Source organism: Hypanus sabinus, chromosome 22 (assembly GCF_030144855.1).
Source record: "Hypanus sabinus isolate sHypSab1 chromosome 22, sHypSab1.hap1, whole genome shotgun sequence".
Taxonomy (NCBI): Eukaryota; Metazoa; Chordata; class Chondrichthyes; order Myliobatiformes; family Dasyatidae; genus Hypanus; species Hypanus sabinus.
In genome coordinates this window covers 43,811,032-43,832,082 of record NC_082727.1, presented here as the reverse complement: position 1 = coordinate 43,832,082, position 21,051 = coordinate 43,811,032, and the positions used below count along the sequence as shown (strand labels likewise).

At 42.8% G+C, this 21,051-nt stretch overlaps 1 protein-coding gene across 1 annotated transcript in view; it reads left to right on the top strand.

The window, feature by feature from the left end:
* Positions 1-3,055: 3,055 nt before the first annotated feature.
* valopa (vertebrate ancient long opsin a) overlaps positions 3,056-21,051 on the top strand; it is a 34,002-nt gene continuing 16,006 nt past the window's right edge. The window contains exons 1-2 of the mRNA XM_059947996.1: positions 3,056-3,365; positions 13,119-13,329. Coding sequence (XP_059803979.1) covers positions 3,134-3,365; positions 13,119-13,329 — 443 coding nt within the window. The 5' untranslated portion in view covers positions 3,056-3,133. The remainder of the gene's footprint in view (positions 3,366-13,118; positions 13,330-21,051) is intronic.

Sequence of the window (21,051 nt, the reverse complement as noted above, 5' to 3'; positions counted from 1 at the left end):
GATGAGAAAGAAATGTCTTCTAAGTGGGGGATTTTCATTCAGAGCAGTCTCCAGTGTCTCTGGAGAAAATGGTATGACCCCTCTCCCGGAAGATGCAGAGAGCGGCACCAGTTCTACAGGTGAGAACGCCTTGTTTATGAGAAAGACGAGAGGAGATTGAGCTGGGTTGTTCAAGCTGATAGGAAGGCAACAGTAAGTCTAAAGTTGACGCAGTACAACAAAGGTGTGCTGAGGAACACCGCTGAACGCACAGCACGTCGATGCCTGAAGTGAGTGGACGACAGCAGCAGGAGACCACGAGCATGCACACTCAGTAGCCACTTCATTGGCTACGTTCCTAATAAGGTGGCCATTGGGTACATCGTGGCTGCAAATCAAGGTAAGCATCGCTCGAGGATCATAGACGATAATATTGGGCATCATGGTCCAATCCTAAATCGGCGCACGTGTGTAGCGACCCACACAAAATGCTGGGGAAACTCAGCAGGCCAGGCAGCATCTATGGAAAAGAGTACACTCGACGTTTCGGGCCGAGACCCTTCAGCAGGCCCCTGTACTTTTACAGTAGATGCTGCCTGGCCTGCTGAGTTCCTCCAGCATTTTTTGTGCGTGTTGCTTGAATTTCTAGCATCTGCAGATTTTCTCTTGTTTGCACATATGTAGCGTTGGTCTTGGACAGATTTTCAAAGTTAAATAAGAAGGTAGGGATATTACGAATTGAAAGGTTTGTTGAACGAGGACAATGCCTATTTTGTCCAGCACGCCGAATGGGAGAGCGTCGGAACACGGTGTCTTATCGTCAATTCCTGATGAAAGTTGTTGGCAGCTTAGCCCGGTAAGTATAAACGAACCGAACTGTCACCAGGAGTGAAATGCTTTTGCCAGCTGGTCACATTTAGAATTCAGCCTTGCATGTTGCCTTCCCTCTCACATCGGTCAGTACCTTCCAATCACCAATGCTACTAAAATATGAGCATAATCAATATTAATGTTCGTCAATAATGACTGTGAAGACGTTTTAAGAGGTTCGGGCTGTAGAAGAGTAAATGCAGTTTTTTTTTAAAAAAATGCGGTATTTTCCTCAGAAAGAAAGGAAAATATTCAGAATACACAGTACTGTGCAAACGAAGGATGTTGGGAATGGCGAGGGTCAGACGCAAAGGGACGGATATCGGGAAGATGGCGGAGGAGTGCCTGGGGCGGGGGTTGTCGCGGGTGTAAACATACCCCGTCCTGGGACACCAGTAAGGTCATTTGACTTCAGAAAGGGTAAGAGGAGGGAACACACTCCACCCTTCATAGACGGACCAGAAGTGGAAACGGCGAAACAATTTCAAGTTCCCAGGTGTCAACATCTCTGAGGGTCTATCCTGGGCCTAACATGGTCAGGGAGTGGCATCAAAAAGGCAGCGGCCGTTATGAAGGACCTCCAGCACCCAGGGCATGCCAAAGCGGGAGTTTTCGGAGCTTTGGTATGTCATCAAAGACACTCGCGCATTTCTACACGGGTACGGTGGCTGCATCACCGTCTGCTGGCGGGGGTGGGGACTCTGCACAGGATGGAAATAAGCTGCGGGCACTACCAACTCAGTCAGCTCCTTCACGGACACTATCCCCCTGAAAGATCGTTGCTTCAGAAAGGCAGCACCCATCATTAAGGACCCTCGTCGCCCAGGACATGCCCTCTTCTCATTTTCTCATTGTTACCGTCAGGAAGGAGGCACAGAAGCCTGAAGGCGCACACTCAACGACTCAGGAACAGATTCTTCCCCTCTGCCATTTGATATCTGAATGGATATTGAACCCATGAACGCTTCCTCACTTTTTTCACTATATATTTAATCTAACTCTTTAGTTATATACTTGCTGTGATTTACAGTTTTTATTATGTATTGCAATGTACAACCACCGCATATCAACAGAATTCACAACATATGCCGGTGATGTTGAATCTGATTCCAAACAATTGGTTTATTGATCATTACTGAGTGTCTCTGGTACTTCCCACCCACTCCGTCCTTCCCGTTTTCCCAAACGCGATTCCCCTCTCCCTGCTCCGTTCCCACTCTCAGTCCGCAGAAGAGACTCGTATCGCAGTCGGGTTTATCATCACTCTGTTATGTCACGAAATGAGTTTTTTGCGGCAGCAGTACAGTGCAATACATAAAATCACTACAGTTCTGTGCAAAAGTCTTAGGCACCCTAGATAAACACATATTTGCCCAAGTTCTGTATAGGAGATGGAATATAATTCAAACCCATTTACACGTCGTTAAATGTCATTAAATGTTATCAGAACTGTGTTGCAGCCGAACTGAAATTGCTCTGGGAATTACAGCTGGGAATGTAATACTAGCGAAATATGATTCTCCCGCCTGTCTTCTGATTTGGATGTACGTAGCGTTCCGTCCACCGGACCGATTTAAAGCCTGTTGTGATAAACTTCCGTTACCGATTCCCTCCCAAATCACCCAGAACCTTGGTCGATTTCCCCTTTGAGACGGATCTCTGGGTTGATAGTAAACACTACATTTTTGCTTTATCTTTTTTTTTTGGTAATGCGACATGATGTTACAGCAAACCTGAATGCTCAAATGTTTAGTGTCTCCTCTTTAAGAAAAAACATCTTGACAATTTACTTGAGATTTACGAAACTTTGTTGAGGGAGCTCATCGTTTCCAGGTCCAACATAAGTAGTCCCTTTTACGTTCCAGTAGTGCACATTGTAACTTCAAGCCATCGATTTCAGTATAAAAGGGGTCCTCGTACCCCTCCCTTTTCAGACAAGGACTATGCTGTCAGATGTTTGCTGCCTGGAGATAGTTTAACTAATTGCGCAGAACTCCAGGCGCATTTTAAACAGAGAAGTAGGCAAGGAACAAATAATCTATAGTTTATATATATTATTCGTTTGTTCACTGGGGCTGAGGTTTGGTCAATATTAACAAGCCGGTAGTGATTGGTGGTTGCTGAAGGCGAATTTCTCCAACTGCGTGCGTAAAGGATGAATTCCTCTTGGGGAAGTATAGTGAACGCAACGCTGCCCTCTAACACGATCTCCCCACCAGCAGACCCGTTCAGTGGCCCCCTGAACACCATCGAACCCTGGAACTTCAAACTTCTGGCGACTTTAATGTTTTTCGTGACATTTTTATCACTTTCTGAGAACTTCACCGTTTTGTTGGTGACGTACAAATATAAGCAGCTGAGGCAGCCTCTGAATTTCATCATTCTCAACTTATCCCTGGCTGATTTCCTCGTCTCGACTATCGGCGGGACTCTGAGCTTTGTCACCAACTTGTATGGATATTTCGTCCTGGGAGAATGGGCGTGTGTTTTAGAAGGATTTTCCGTAACTTTTTTTGGTAAGTCACATTTCTTTTTGAAGATACTAGGCGTCAGCTTTATTTCTTGTATCAAGTAAGGTGGCTGTCAACTGTTATAGGTAAAGGTAACGGGAAGAAAATAGTGAGTAATTATGTTGGGAATTTAACGTACGTTATACGGACATTTCTATTCGCCTGATTGTATTACTTGATTGAAGATTAGTGCTCTCTGCCTCTGTCACGGGGCATTTGCAGTGAAAATACAGCATTCCTGTAGCAGGTTAAGTAGGAATAATGACCTATTGCGGATCTCTGGGAGTCCAAGCATTTTCAACAGAAGTTTATTAAGAATGCATCATCTGATCGATTTTAGCAGTTGTTAATCCCCGACATGCCTCCGAAATATGAAACGCAAGCCCTTTGCTCCCTCCTCAGTTTCAAGTTGAAAAACTTAGTGCAGAGCTCGCGTTTCGTCGCAGAGCGCGGAGGGAAGGCTTCAAATCTGCAGCGAAATGTGCGCCGACCTGAAGCTAGGCGTGTGTTTATTAAACATGGAGTGAGGGAAAACCTCGCTTGGAACATACTACAGTCAGAGAATGAATCTGTTCTTGCAGTCAAAGGGAAGGATGAAGCCGGCATTTCAGAACTGTCTGCTGCTATAGTGGCTAATTCTGAGCTTTGCATCGGTCCTTCTTCGTAGTTATTGAGACCGATTCAAATCTCCACCCCTTTTCCGTCAAGCCAAGTTTCACCGACAGAAGATGCTCTCGGAAACGTAAGCGCGTCCTGTAAACTAGTGCTCCCAGAGACGCTGAAACAAAGGGCCGAAATATAAAATTTGTGTCCCAAAACCATCCGGGCGGACTTTCGCTTTTACCGCCAGAGCAGAGGAAAACCCGACGGGGGCGATGTAGAATTGAAGTCAACTTTCTACTAGCCTTTAGTTTGAACGCCGAGCCGTTTTGGCTTGATAGCGAGGAGAAGCCGTTTTAATCGGGCAAACGCAGACACTGGATGTACCTCAGCTGAGAGTGGAAGTAGAACGAAATATTAGTCCGCGGGGGAGAATGGGAACTTCATTCTTCCAATGCACAAGAGCCAGCTTCCTGCTAACAGTTCGTTGCAATTGCAATTTGACTCGTGTACAGCAGGTGAGGGAGCTTTGTAGGATCAAAATCACAGACGTGCAACACTATAAGGCTGTCATCCCGTGAAAGCAGTAATGCAAATAATCTTCATACTACCTTTTTATTGTAGCTTGGGTGGAGTGACGCTCAGAGATGAAGTTCAAGCTTATTTGCCATTCAACCATTCGTGAATGTAGCCTAACGCAAACGGCCTTCCTCCGGGGTCAAGGTACCAAATACATCACCAACGCACACAGCACACTGCACATAGCACATATGGTTACGGTTTGAGAAAACATACAGCCACAAAGAGAAAAAATGTATAGCCCAAATCCCTGAGGGGCAAGTGTAAATTGACCTGGTCTAGCATGTTCTTCCATCCAGCGAACACCAGAGGACGGCACCAAGCGAACACGGGAGCGCCCAGCTACCAACCCAGCCCGGATTTCAACGCGCCCTCCTGCTCTCTCTCTCACCGCCGCCGCATGTCATCTGACCCTACTCTGCTTTTAAAAAAAACCTTAATTAGTTAAAGCAAAATAAGACGAATATTACCTGATCATTGGATTGTAAGGAGAAACAGAAAATCAGTACCAGCTTTATTATCACTGAAATATGCAGTAAAATTTGTGGCAGCAGAACTGTGCAAGACAACTTTTACTACTAGTTACAGAACTGAAATAAATAAATGCTGCAGTGCAAAAGCGGTATTATTTTTATTTTTATTTTATTTATTATTTTTCTCTGCTGGATTATGTATTGCACTGAGCTGCTGCTAAGTTCACAAATTTCGCGTCACGTGCCGGTGATAATAAGCCTGATTCTGATTCTGACAGTGTTCATGGGTTCGTGGATCATTGAGAAATCTGATGGCAGAAGGGAAAAAGCTCAGTGTGGGTCGTCAGGCTCCTGCACCTCCTTTTTAATAATGAGAAGAGGGCACGTCCCAGATGGACGCTGCCTTTTTGAGGCACTGCGCTTTGAAGTTGTCTCGATGGTGGGGAGGGTTGTGCCTGCGTGAAATGCACTCTCCTGTCATCCTGTGAATGCGAGCCTCCATACCTGGCTGTGATGCAACCAGGTCAGTATACTCTCCGCAAAATACCTGTAAACATTTGCTAGTCTTTGGTGACGTGCCAAATCTCTCCAAAGTCCGAATGAAGTATAGTCACTGGCGTGTTGTCTTCATGATTGCATCAATGTATTGAGCCCAAGATTGATCCGCTGAGATGTTGATGACCAGAAACTTGAAGCTGCTGACTCTTTCCACAAAGAGAACTGGTTTGTGTTCTCCTGACCCCTTCCTCAAGTCCACAACCAAATCCTTGGTCTGGGTCTAAGAGCAAGGGTGTTTGTGGACACTACTCAACAGCCAACCTACTTTGTATCTGTACACCTCCTCACTTCCATCTGTCAACAACAGAAAATGCTGAAGGAAAGTGAGCATTCAGTATGATAACCTTTAAACGGAATCATCAGGATGCGCAGTGTTTTGTAGTGAAACTATCTTTTTTAAAAAATATAATTTATTCTTCATGTATGCAATTAATCCAATCAAGACTAATCTTTATCTATACTTAATTCACCACATTTCATTACAATGCATTAACACCACTCAAGCTTCCTCCTTAAGCAACACAATGGTGAAATATTTGAGAAGGTTGCACACAAGTCCCAGCCCATCAATAAACAATGGTAGCGGAACCTTTGACTGTGGTCCATGTTCACTGAGTCTGGGCAGTGGCTGCACCAAAGTTCGTTACGTCTCTCTGCATCCAATCCATCGACTTGGAATATGGCATTCATTTGTGGATATCTCCTTCCACTGGAAGTCCAGCAAGTTTAGGGCAGAGCAAAGTGTGTCATACATAGGGTTGATGATCTTCCAACAGCAGGTGATGTTTACCTTGGCATGCCTCGCTGGGAAGAGCTGATGTATCACAGAGGATTGTGTTACACAGTTGCTCAAGGACTACTGCATCCCACTCTGGACAATCTTTGGAAACATCTTCCATGAGGAGGTAGATGATCATCTTATCCGCACCACATCCATCTCGAAGCTGGCACAGGATGGCATTGAATCAGATCGGAAGGGTCCCTCTCACTCTGAGCTAGGAGGAGCCTTGGTGATTGTGAGCTCTGGCAATGAAACATTCTGCCAAATAATGTTGACAAAGAAAAGAAAATCTGCAGATGCTGGAAATCCAAGCGAGCAAAAAAAAACAAACACGCACATGCGCACGCACGCACGCACGCATCTATGGAAAAGAGTACAGTCGATGTTTTGGACTGAGGCACTTCATCAGGACTGGAGAGAAAAAGATGAGGAGTCAGTAAGAAGAAGGGATTGGGAGGAACACAAGGAGATAGGTGAAATTGGGAGCCGGGAGAGAGGGGTGAAGTAGAAAGCTGGGAAGTTGATTGGTGAAAGAGATATAGGGCTGGAGAAGGGGGAATCTGGTAGGAGAGTCCAGAAGGCCATGGAAATGAGAAAAGGTATGAGGAGTACCAGAGGAGGTGATGGGTAGGTAAGGAGATATGGTGAAAGGAAATTGGAATGGGGGTCAGATTGTGGAATCTCCTATGGTGTTCCATTTTCCCCTTCTCACTCAAGGCCTCTAGGACATCCCATGTTGTCCCTGCCTGACGGACAGATGGTCAGAGGTGTGAAATATCTAGCTTGGTGTAGTGAACTACATATGCCTGTCTGGACAGGCCCCCCCCCCCCCCACCCGCTGACTGCTCCTGTGGCTCCTCCCACAGACCCCGGTATAAAGGCAATTGGAGGCACAGCCCCTTCCTCAGTCTCCAGGACTCTGCAGTCAAGCCATTAAAAGCTAGTCTCACACTCCTGCTCAGTTAGAAGCATTGAGTATTCATTCCCCTTCATAGATGCTGAGTTTCGTGTGGCCTACTCTGAATTTCCAGCAACTGTAGAATCTCTTGTATTCATGCTCCAGTGCAGCACCACAGAGGGCTCCATTGTCAAGTACGCGATCACAGCTGGGATGCCACCCAGATGGGCATGAAGGATCCCACAGCACTATTTTTAGCAAGAGTAGTGGAGCTCTCTACAAGTCCCAAACCTTTCTTCTTTAATCAATATCACCACAAAATTCTCTGCTCTTCTCACATTATTAACTGATGGACTTCCTAAGCACAAATGGACAGGCACATTCCCTACATTGCACCCCTTCAAACGTTCTTCATTAGATGTAAAGCTTTTTGGAATATTTTCAGATTTTGCAATATACTGCACCTATCTTTAAGAATAGTTCTTAATGTGCCTGCGCATTCCAGATAACTGACGCTCTGTTTAATAAGAAGAAAAAAACTCCCTCACAACTCTCCTTTAAACTTTACCCCTCAGCCTTCAACTTAGGCTTTCTAGTATTTAACATTTCCACTCTGGGAAAATGACGCTGACTATCTTCCCTATCTACGCTCTTTTACACATCTGTGAGCTCACTCCAGAGAGAGAAATCTAAGTTTATCCAAATTCTCCTTCAAGCTAATACGACCTCAATTCAGGTGAATCAGTTTTCCACCCGTTCCTCCGCCTCCACTTCCTATAAAAGAATAAAAGGACTAAGTGAACTCAAAATGTGTGTGACCCTTAGGTTCGGCCGGCGGCGTTAGTCCAGGGAAGACAGTCTCTGGCCCCGCCAAACATGTGGAATCTGAGGTCCAAAACCTCCTGTTGTGATCAGTTCCCCTGTTACAAATCAGCACCACAAAATATTAGACAGTACACCATATGCAATTAAATGCTTTAGCTTTATAATTTTTAATTTGACTAAAGGAAACAAAAAGTGACCATGGACGTCACTTGCCAACTGTCTACATAATGTGCAAACCAGGACAGCGTTTTATGGAGAGCAAGCTGCTGCCCTTGCACCAAGCTCCCCCTCTCCACGCAGCTGAGGAGTCTAAAGGAATGACAGAGACCGATACAGTTCGGCATCAGTGGCGCCACAGGAGTTGCCAGTCATTATTGAACTCGGTCTGGGACTGCCTTAGGGACTTCAGCTTTGGATATTTCTTCTGAGATTACACCTGAAGCCCCCTTGAGTGGGTATAGCAAGGCAGATGAGGTGTGAGATCAGAATTTTCTTTCTAGATGAGTTGCAAACCATGACGAGACGAGACGACCCCATCTGCCCAAAGTGACGGGTTTTAAGGTGCCAGTAACCTGGCTTTTCCCTTTCTCCTGTCAATAGAAACAGGTCTGCCGGGCTTAGTAGCTAAGCCACATGTGAAGGCCAGTGGCTGGACCTGGTTGTCAGAGGCTATTTGAGGCACACACCATTGGGAACATTTAATCATTACTGGAAGCTTATCCCCACTACCATCCCCAGCTCTGACAACCTTAAGGAACTGTAATGGTATCAGAGTTTGAGTAATTAGCCTAGGTTGTGGCAATTCAGTTAACTGATGCTGGAAGACTTTTCAGCCAAAAGAAAAAACTGTTAGGGAGCTTGCTGATATTCAAAGTGACTTTTCTGAATTGATTGAGAGAACAAAGTATTTGCAATGGTTTCAATGTGAATAAAACTAATCTTCATCCTTTCCTGGCAGTATTTGGGCATGGATTGCTGTGCACATGGTAATCTTTGTTCATTTTTGCTGGCAAATATTTGGATGGAACAATGAAATATTTGCTGACTTTAAGAGCAGTCAGTCTGCAAGTAATTAAAATCTTTAGCGGTACTGTTCATGATGTGACTTGGATGTTACAGAGTTGATATATTAAAGTTAGTTGCCAAGATGGGAACTGGTCTGGGAGTAAGTGCTGTGATTCGGGAACGGGAAGGACGGTGGTGGTGCAAGCAGTTTAAGATTCTGGAATTGATAGGAGATGGATCCTAGAAGTGTGAAGTAAATTGTACAAGCCCTAGAAACTAGCGACCAGTGATCACTATAAATGCACTCTATTTGTATGTGACAGTAAGCGTGAACGATTGTAGAAGTCTGGAAAGCAACAAACTAGAATGGAAAGTCAGGATTTGAAGCTGGAAATATTGAGGAGGACAGCAGAAAACAGTGTCTTTGGGGAAGAGGAAATCAGGAAAAAAAAAGCCCAAAACTGTTAATGTTCTCTGTCAAGCTATCAGACCTCCTGGCTGCTCACTGTCTCCTACTCATCAGCAGATTCTCCGCTTCGTTCACTGCTGTTCATGACTGTTGATGTACTCTATTTAAGCTTTGCTTTTATTATGCCCCTACCTTAAACAACACTCGTCTTAAAATTGCTAGGTGAAAAATAATGAGTAGGATTGGACAGTATTTTGGTGTGCTTCCCAATGTACCACAACATGTCATGGCCCTTATGGCTTACCGTAGATTGTTGAGTTTCTGGGGTTTTTGAGCACCTGTATTTCCTAATCAGTATCTTAACTAAAGTTGTTAAGTTTTGTGTTTTTGGATTAACCTTGTCAAGTTAATTGTGGCCGGCATGTTTCCTGCAGTCTATAATCATTTAAAGTGGTCTCCCATTCAGTGCCGCAAGGGGATCATTGTGTTGGACAGAATGAATTGTCTTGTGGTGGTGTTCAGTTGCTCCTCTGGGGCTCCGTTGGTATTCCAATGTTTAATTTCTTGTTTCTATCTCTTCTCGGGGATCCTGCCTTTCCTCTGCTCCTGGTTTGAGACATGAGCCTGCCGTCTGCAGCTCCTGTGAGCAGGTTTGTGTTTGAGAGGACAAATTACCCCATGGTGTTGCTCAGTCCCTCCTCCAAGGCTCTGATTCCAACATTAGACTCTTGTTTCTCTCACTTCTTGGAGATCCTGCCATTTCTCCGCACCTGGGTCCAGTCCTCCATGAGCTCACTGTGACAAAACAACTTTTTGTCAACACTTGACATAAAACTTTATAATTTAGTGAAACAGCCTTTGAGATTTCAGAAGTACATAGCTAATATAAATTCAGCCAGTTTTTTTACAACATCCAATTGATTCCCTTTTTATTTCACTTGTGTGTTCTGAGGATACAGAATTAGATGGGATTATGAGGAAGGTGGACAATTTGAAAGGTACATGTATAAGCTGAAGTGTGTGTGTGTGAGAATAAAGTTGGTGGAATGATGTGATGAAATGTAAGGTTTTTCGGTTTGGTGTATGAACCGAAAAGCAGAGTATTTGTTATGTGGTGGAACTGTAGATGATCAAAAAGACCTGAGTGTCCTTGTTCACAAGTCACTGAAAGCTAATAGGTGAAGGGATTAATTAGGAAAAAAAAATGGCTAGAGAATTGATTTCATTGAAACCTAGGCCATTTGGGTCAAGAGGAACAGAAATTTCATATTTCAGAGGATGGTGACTCTTTGCAATTCTCAACTCTAGAAGACTTAAGAAATTCAGTCAGAGTTCATTCGAAATAGAAACAGATTGGGTTCTGGATATACAGAAAATGCAGTTATATAGTGATAGTTTAGGAAATAGCACTGAGGTGGGAGATCAACCAAGATCTCAATAAAAGGTTGGCTCAAAGTATCAATGATTTACTACTGCTGCTCCTAATTCTTACAGTTCTTAGCCAAGATGGTAAGCACTACTCCAGGTACCTGCTTTCACATCTGCTGTTGTTCATCAGTGTACTGTTAACCAGTTAAACGATCTTCCAACCTTACCTGAAGATAACGGCTCAATTTTCAATTTCTTTCAGGTCTTAGCAAAAACTTAAACATTTTCAACCCTTTCACAAGTGGAAAGACACTTTATTCAAATCATGTCCCTGAATAATGGCTGGAAACATGCTTAGAGGGCCCAGGCGTTATCAAAATCTCCGGAGTGTGGGAAGTAGAATAGGACATTCAGCTATTCCTACTTGGTCAATGAATGAGAACAATACAGCATGGCAACAGGACCTTCAGCCCAACTCATTCATACCAATCAAGAATACTCATCTATTTGCCCACATTTGACCCGTATCCCTTTCCTCCATTCCAATGAATTCCTTTTCATTTAGATTCTGTGATCGTTCAGGTAAAAGAAGCAGCTGCAGCCTTATTTGCTGAGAGGGGTTCAAAGTTTAGAGTGGCAACTCAATCAGTTTGGATTTGCAGCCTTTGACTTGGTGGAGCAAATCATTCTCTTCCAAAATCTCTCCTTGGCTCTCCTCCTGGAAGGTTACCCTTCACTGGGTTGACTAACCGGTCTTCAGAAAAGAATCATATGCATTGAAAATCATGCAAATGGTAAATTCTCCACTCCCACATCTTTAATTCAGGAGCTTTTCATTTATCTAGTTTTGGCTTTCCCCCTTTTCTCATCTATGATTTGCCTTTTGATGACATCATCTAAAAACACAAATTAGCAGAAGATCCTTGGACCGATCCCACCACGAGCAACTCACTCCAGTCCTCTTCTGGCATTTTGCAGTGGGTCGGTTTTGGCTAGGAGGCTGGAGCTGATGAGTGTCATGAGCAGTCTCCTGAAGCGTTTCATGATGGTGGATCTCAGAGCCATCAAGTCATCATAGTGGAAAGACATGTTACCTTGCTCTTTTTGATTGTGACCTTCTTAAAGCAGGTGGGAACCTCAGACCTCAGGAGAGTATGAGCAGAAAATATCAAGAATTGTTTCTATGCCATCAATCACTGAGAATTATTTATGTTAGTGTGCAATATTCTTGATAATATTTATTGAAGGAACATTTTGTTGAGTGTTTCATCAAATAACCTACTTACATTGAATGATATTGATGAATATTTGCAGTAGGAATTTCAACTTGTTCAGTTTTGGACTTGTAAATGAGGAGCAGTCATTTCTGATATTCCCTGCAGATTGATCTGGCAAATTCAATAAATTATGTTACGCATTGTTATTCACTGTGGTTCAATGTGAAAGCCTCATATATTCAAAGAGACGCTTGCTGACAAAGCATCTCATTTACCTTCCTAAAATGATTTCTGATGCTTAGGATTTAATAGTCTTATCAGGACAGGAGGTGAAGCTGGTAGATGATGGCTTGATAAGGAAATTCTAAATCAAAAACATTTCCACCGGTGACTGCATGGGTGGAGAGAGGAGTCTAGCTGGTGAGTCATATTTATTGAGAACGTTATTTATTTATTAAGTAACACAACTTTTCATCTACTGAGATTATTAGTTTGGATTAAGTGGATCTATTGAACTAAAAAGATTGTACCTACAGAGAGCAACACACACAAAATGCTAGAGGAATTCAGCAATGCAGACAGCATCTATAGAGGGGAAGAAACAATCGATGTTTTGGGCCGAGACCCTTAATCCCAGTGAATCCTGATGATGAAGGGTCTCAGCCTGAAACTTTGACTGTTTACTCCCGTCCATAGATGCTGCTGGACTTGCTGAGTTCCTCCAGCATTTTGTGTGTGATCCTCAGAACCTTTTATATCAGTGAGATTATTTATAATTTTTTGTAAATCACCTATTTATCTTGGTTCCAGTTATGAATAAATTCTTTTACTGCATTTCGGTTGGAGATATTTATGTACCATAGTAAGGGATGATTGAACAAAAAATTGTTTAACATGCTTGAAAGACACTATTTGATTAAAAGTCTACATAGCAATGGAATGTTGTATGGATGGTATACTTTAGATACTTTGTATACTTGTGTGAACACAATTACATAAATAGAAATTACAGATGTGATTATTAGGGTTCTGTGTCTGTTTTTCAGGGATTGTGGCACTTTGGTCATTGGCAGTGTTAGCCTTTGAGCGGTATTTTGTGATCTGCCGACCATTGGGTAATGTTCGTTTGCAAGGAAAGCACGCTGCCCTTGGCATTGTCTTCATTTGGGTGTTTTCTTTCATCTGGACCATCCCACCCACCTTCGGCTGGAGCAGTTACACAGTTAGTCCAATTGGCACCACATGTGAACCTAACTGGTAAGTCTGTTACTGAAACACATTCACTATTGAAAGTATTAGGAAAAATGTATGTTAACTTGCAATTGTTACATTTTTCCTGAGCTTAGTTGATAGATAAGAATTTGAAACTTTGTATTCCATGGATGATCTACAGTTTTGTTTCCAAGTTACAGACAGACTTAAGCTATGAACTGTAAAAGAACAACACACACAAAATGCTGGTGGAACACAGCAGGCCAGGCAGCATCTATAGGGAGAAGCGCTGTCGACGTTTCGGGCCGAGACCCTTCATCCTGAAACGTCAACAGCGCTTCTCCCTATAGATGCTGCCTGGCCTGCTGTGTTCCACCAGCATTTTTTGTGTGTTGTTTGAATTTCCAGCATCTGCAGATTTCCTCGTGTTTGAACTGTAAAATATTTTTTTTTAACAACAGAATTTATTCACCCTCTCATAATATTCAGATTGTCACATGACATTCCTTATATTTTTGTCACAGAATGGTAAAGCCAGCACAGCTCAAGTTTATCACATTTTATTTAACATAATAGTGGCATTTTCAGTCCCAATATTAAAAAAATTACTCTATCTTCCATTTCCTCAGAAGAAAGGTTTATGCAAAGGCTTTTGTCCTGAGTAGAACATGTTCTATATGAATTATAGAAGGAAAAAATATGTGAGTATCTGGTTATATTGATCATCTTCACTGAAACATTTTGATTTGTTATCCCAATAGTAATTTCATTTTGCTGTGGGGCTTTGGACTCTTGTTATAATGTGTGCAATGCTGAGTGAATTGAGTTTAACCTGAGTGCCTTAGGATGGTTTTGAATTCAGGACTGGAAAGATCAGCAATGGTTCTCACAATTTGTTCTCCAGTGACATTTATGAGAAAGTATACTCTGTGCTAGGTGAGGAGCACATTAACTTATGTCTTTTACAATGACTAAAGACTGACAACACAAAAGAAGAACTAGAATCAGGAGTTGGCCACTCAGTCCCTTGATGCAACTCCACTATCTAATACCATCATGGTGATCTGATTATACCAGCGGAAGTAAGTTCACTCTGCTTGTATATTTCAATGTCTCTAGCTCTTTCCAACCTGGTGATAGTAATGTTAATAACATCTCTGTAGGGACAGCACAGCATTCCGTCTGCAAGCTAATGATGCTAGAACTGAGCTGCCAAAGGAGTTCAGCAGGTCAGGCAGCATCTGCGGTGGCAAAGAGTTACACAATGTTTTGGTTCGAGACCTTGCTTTAAGGCAATTATCCAGCCTCTGACACTTGTGAGAAAGGACAGCTGTTCAACAGAAGTTTGCAAGTATACGTGAAAGATTTGAGATTGTCCCTATTTGCTCTGGAAACATTTAAACATTCAGTCTACTGGCTTGAGAAATGCCAGCATGATAGACAGATATGGATCATTCTCAAGTTGTCCTTAAGTTACAGTACACTACTGGAGCTGTACGTTATTTAGTCAAGATGTTTTGACAAGGATTCAAGGTAGGTGTTATATTGATTTTGACCTGCCAATAATAAGACCTTCCAACTGCAGATAGAATTAGACTTTGTCACAGGAGGTTGTTGGCAATGCTACGATGCATCTATTGGCCTTGCCTTTTTTAGGTGGTGAGAGTTATAGGTCTGGGAGAAGATGTGTAATTCAGCCTATAGATAATTGGCAAGTCAGCCAAGCTGCACAGAAAGGAAAAGACTGACTTTTTAGTTTGCTTCTGATTTTTGACTTCAGGAGTGGTTCTGCCAATAGTTTTAAGCTATTCTTTCAAGGCTTTTTGCCTCCTAACTCAACAGATCTGTGTTCAATCCTGACTTTGGAATCAGTTTGTGTGGTATTTGCACACACTTTCCGTGGCAGTGAACATTTGCCCCAGGACCTTCCAGTTTCCTTCAGCTTCACAAAGACATGGTGGTAGGTTAGGTTGCTCTAAAGCTCATCCTTCAGTGTAAGTTAATGGCAAAACAAGTCAAAGGGGAATGTGAGAGGAAAAAAGTTATAGCAGTACAATGAAATAGGAGGAGGAATGTTATTGATACCTTGGGGGCCAGAATAGATCCAATGGGCTGAATGGCTTATGTTATAACCATAAGACAAAACACATTTTAGTGCAAAGGAGAATTAATTTACTCATCTTTCATTAGCTGATTTTTAAGCTGATGGCTCATAAAAAAAGATGATACTGGGAAAGACTCACTCAGGCAGAAATCTCACTGTTAAGTGCTTGCTTCCTTTGTCAGAGGCCATGTTGGACATCATTGATTTTCAAGAGCAGAGGAGGAGTATGAGAGAGTGTAGTTGAGGATCTTCTGTTGTCTTCACCCAAAACTCACTGTCTAAGAAGGCAATTCAAGGGTATCTGAAATGGAGCCCACATAAATGTTCATATAGGAGGCATGCCAACATGAATAAACTCTTCTTGGGCTTCCAGTCAGGTACAGGTATCAATTTCACTGGATGTTTTGATGATAAACTCTGCCATCTTTATCAGGGATGATGCTAACATATTCATAGTAGAGGTTAGCGTGATGCTATTACAGCTTGAAACTTGCCGAGTAACGATGGGGTCAAATATGATTAGCCAATTATAATTGAACACTTCCTGCATATGATTAGTCATCCAAAATGATTACTTTTTCCCAGAGGAGGACAAATCAGGAATGGTTCTTTAACCAGTAATGCAAGGATACATTTTAATTTCATGTTTAGTGAGTGCTGAAATAATCTCACCATCCCAGACATCTGTTATTGTTATCACTGCACATATTCATCTAGAGAAGTATTAAGTATGACACAGTAATAGATATCAACATGTACTTTTGTTCCAGCTCAGAAGGAAACTTCATTCGCAGAATTGACATGCTGAATCTTGTCATCGGATAAGGGTGGCGATTTGATGTACAGAAACAAATTTGTGGTGCAGCTTTCTCTATTATTGGAGCTAAAAAATCTCAAAATCTTAAAATTACTAATAGAGTGAACCTATTGGAATCGAGGGACAATTGTAACGTTCTGAGCAGGTGAAATTCTGTATTCACTGGACCATTAGTTCACATTTTTGTGTGACAGCTGTAGAGTGTGACTACAGTATGTTAATGGCCCAAGATAACCTACTAGCTGAAATGTTTTTGCTTTTGCTACAGATGAATGTGATGTGTCTTTTCTTATGTATTTAGGATCAACACCTAATAAAGTGTTAGTTTGATATTCAGTGGTTAGACCCTGCTTGAGTGTGGAAGTTCTGTGCATCATGTGAACAAGTCCAACTTATTAAACATTTGAGAAGTATTAATTGAGGGCTAACTAACACTCCCAGACTTAGCCAAATGTAAAGCTAACCAAACTTTGAGTGTTTTTTGAATATCTCTGACATTCAGAAATACTCAAAAAATTGACTTAATAATTACAATAATTTAAAAATACTATTTGAACAATTTAGAAACAAAAATTTAAGCATCTTTAATTGAACTCAATTAGTTTGAAAATATGTAAGTAATCTAATTTTGACCTTTTCCTTTCAATACAAATGAATGAAAGTGCTCCTTCTGTGCAAATTGTCACCTGATGTGTTCAAAGCAGACTCTCCAACGTTGAGTACCAGACGCTCAAGTCATCTCCATGAGTCATAGATTCACAGAAATTCAGCACAGAAACAGGCCGTTTGGCACAGCTAGTTCATGCCAAACCATTTAAACTACCTACTCCCATTGACCTGCACCGGGACCATAACCCTCCATATGTCTACCATTCGTGTACCTATCCAAACCTCTCTTAAGTATTAAAATCAAGCTTGCATGCAGCAGCTGTGCTGGCAGCTCATTCCACACTCTCACAACCCTATGAGTGAAGAACTTTCCCCTCTTATTCCCCTTAAACATCTCACCTTTCACCTTTAACCCATGACCTCTGATTGTGGACCCATTCAACCTCATGGAAAGAGCCTGCTTCCATTTACCCTATCTATACCTTTCATAATGTTGTATACCTCTATCAAATATCCTCTTGATCTTGTATGTTCTAATGAATACAGTCCTAACCTGTTCAATCTTTCCTTATAACTCAGGTCCTACAGACCTGGCAAAATCCTTGTAAAATTTCCTGTACTCTTTCAACCTTGTTTACATCTTTCATATAGGTAGGTGACCAAAACTGCAAGCAATATTCCAAATTAGGCCTCACCAACGTCTTGTAGAATTTCAACATAACATCCAATCTTCAGTACTCACACTTGCCTCCATTAAATTCCACCTGCCACTTCTCTGCCAATTTTTTTCCTCTTAGCTGATGAGGGATCTCTGCAGCCATGATAGCCGCCTTCACTGTCTACTACACCCCCCATCTCGGTGCCATCTGTAATTTGCTGATCCAGTTAACTACATTATTGTGGTGAACTACATCTACCTGTCTGGACACACCCCCCGGCTGACTGCTCCTGTGGCTTCTCCCACTGACCGTGGCTCCTCCCACGGACCCCGGTATAAAGGCGATTGGGGCCTGAGCCCTGCCCTCAGTCTCCAGGATGTACAATGGTGGTCAATTGCTGCTTGTTCTTTCTTCCAGTCAATAAAAGCCTATATCTCACCTCATGTCTCAGGGAGTTATTGATGGTGCATCAATTATCATCTATATTATTGATATAGATGACAAACAACAACAGACCCAGCACCAGTCCCTGCGGTGTGCCTCTAGTTACAGGCCTCCAGTCAGAGAAGCATCTAGTCCTTTTACAGTGTGGGATCCCTTGTCAATATGTGGAACGTTAAAATCACCTTCTATAACAACCTTGCGTTTCTTCCAACAGTCTGCGATCTCTCTGCGGATTTGATCTAAATTCCTCTGACTGTTGGGTAGTATATAATAAAGTCCCATTTATGTGATCGCACCTTTCTTATTTCTCAGTTCCATCCATAATGCTTCACTAAACAAGTTCTCCAGTCTATCCTGACAGAGCACAGCCGTGACATTTTCCCAACTAGTAACACCACCCCTCCTCCTTTAATCGCTCCCACACTGTCACATGTAAAGCAATGTTATCCCAGAATATTGAGCTGCCAGTCCCATCCCTCCTGCAACCAAGTCTCATTAATGGATATAATATTATAATTTCAGGTATTGATCCATGCTCTGAGCTCATCTGCCTATGATACCTCTTGCATTGAAGTATACATAGCTCAGAACAGTATTTGCACCATGCTCAACCTTTAAATTCCTGACTTTATCTGAGGTCTTACCAATATCTGTCTCAGTAACCTGTCCACTAACTGCTCTGGCACTCTGGTTCCCATCCCCCTGCAACTCTCGTTTAAACCCCACCGTGCAGCATTAGCAAACCTTCCCAATCGGACATTAGTCCCCCTCCTGATCAGGTGCAAATTGTCTCTTCTGTACCGGTCCCACTTTCCCTGGAAGAGTGCCCAATGATCCAAAGATCTTATGTACTCCGTCCTACACCAACTCCTTTGCCCCCTATTAAACTGTATAATCTTCCTAGTACTGGCCTCACTAGCATGTGGCCTGGGTAGCAATCCTGATATCACAACCCTGGATGCCCTTCCCATTAACTTAGCATCTATCTCCCTGAACTTTCTTTCAATAACCTCGTCACTCATCGTACCAATGTCAACAGCCTCTGGCTGTTCACCCTCCCGCTTAAGAATGCTGAGGTCTCAATCCAAGATGTCCCAGACACTGGCACCTAGGAGGCAACATACAACCGGGAATCTTGTTTTTGCCAAGAGGACCTCCTTTCTGTTTCCCTAACTAACAAATACCCTATCACAGCAGCTCACCTCTTCTCCCCCTTCCGTTTTGACTCAGACTCAGTGCAAGAGACCCTACCACTGAGACATTGCTCTCGTTGTCCCTCCCAACAGTATCCAAAGTGATATACCTGTTGTTGAGGGGGATGGCCACAGGGGTACTCTGCACTGTCTCCTTACTCCCTTTCCCTTTTCTAGCTGTCAACCAGTTTCCTGTGTCCTGCCCCTTGGGTGTAACTACCTCTCTATACATCCTATCTTTCACCCCTTCAACCTCCTGAATGATCTGGAGTTCATCCAGTTCCAGATCCAACTCCTTAACGCGGTTTGTTGGGAGCTGCAGCTGGATGCACTTCTCGCAGATGTAGTCATGAGGGACTGCAAGATGACTATTCCACTATCCTGCCTGGCATCTCTGCTGTTCTGACTGAGCAAATGGAAAGAAGGGGAAAATACCTCTACCTATAGCTTTTGCTTTTTGGCTTCGCAGACTGGAGCCTCTCTTCGCTGAAGTCTCGAAGAGCCAAAGCCTCAAATTCTCCACTCTTTCAACTCCAGCAATGGCCGCTCCACTTGCCCCTGCCTTCCTTCAGTTTGTTCTTGTTAATCAATCCCAAGTGCTTTGGTCCGAGCTCCAAACAGCTGCTGCAAGTCGCTGCCTTTTGTACTCAGCCAATGAACCTGAGTGAAATTCCGTCCTCTCAAGCTTCTGATCTCCTGATTGGTTGCTGGTCAAAGACTACCAGACAGGTAGTCAGAAGTAGGCTGGCATAAAGGAGCCAAGGATTCAGGATTCCTACATTCACGTGCACTAATTAGCACCGAGTATGGGGAAATATCCATAGATCCATGTATTAATTCCAGCATTTCCTGCAAACTCCGGAAAACAAAACAAACTTCTTTCTGTTACCATATTATAAGTCAACTTGTAAGAAAGCATCGGCTATTCCTTGCATTACAAGCAACTAAAAAACTATGTTCGGAATCTGGTTGGTTTGATAGACTTTTGCCTCCCTTCCCCAAAGCTCAAGAGAAGATGCTGGTGAAGCTTCCCACAAAACATGTAAGGGTGGGTGTTTCAAGATGTTAATATCATGATAATAAAGGATATTTTGCAATCTGAGGGGAAACTGAATGCACTGCTCTAGACAATGGAGACTGCAGATTTGGGAGAAAGATTTTAAGAAGATAAGATCTGTTGTTTTAAATCATCCCATGGATGATACAGACATCTGCTATGGTATGCGGATAGCAGAAAGTGAGAATTTTTCTTTGCTCCAGATTTTTAATTATTATTTTAAATTAAGGAACTGTATACGTTGTGCACTACCAGGATATTAGAAACATAGAAAACCTACAGCACAATACAGGCCCTTCGGCTTACAAAGCTGTGCTAAACATGAAATGTTTACAAAGCTGTGCTAAACCTTAGAAATTACCTAGGGTTACCCAAAGCCCTCTATTTTTCCGAGCTCCATGTATCTGTCCAGGAGTCTCTTAAATGACCCTATCATATCCGCTTCCACCACCGTCACCAGCAGCCCATTCCACGCACTCTCCACTCTTTGCGTAACATCTTGCTCCTGACATCTCCTCTGTACCTACTTCCAAGCACCTTAAAACTGTGCCCTCTCATGCTAGCCACTTCAGCCCTGGGAGAAAGCCTCTGACTATCCACATGATCAATGCCTCTCATCATCTTGTACACCTCTATCAGGTCCTATTCTCATAAGGCATGCTCCCCAATCCAGGCAACATCCTTGTAAATCCCCTCTGCACCCTTTCTATGGTTTCCATATCCTTCCTATAGTAAGGTGACCAGAACTGAGCACAATACTCCAAGTGGGGTCTGACCAGGGTCCTATATGGCTGCAACATTACCTCTCGGCTCCTAAACTCAATCCCATGATTAATGAAGGCCAATGCTATATTCTGCCATCATATTTGAGCTACCAAAATGAA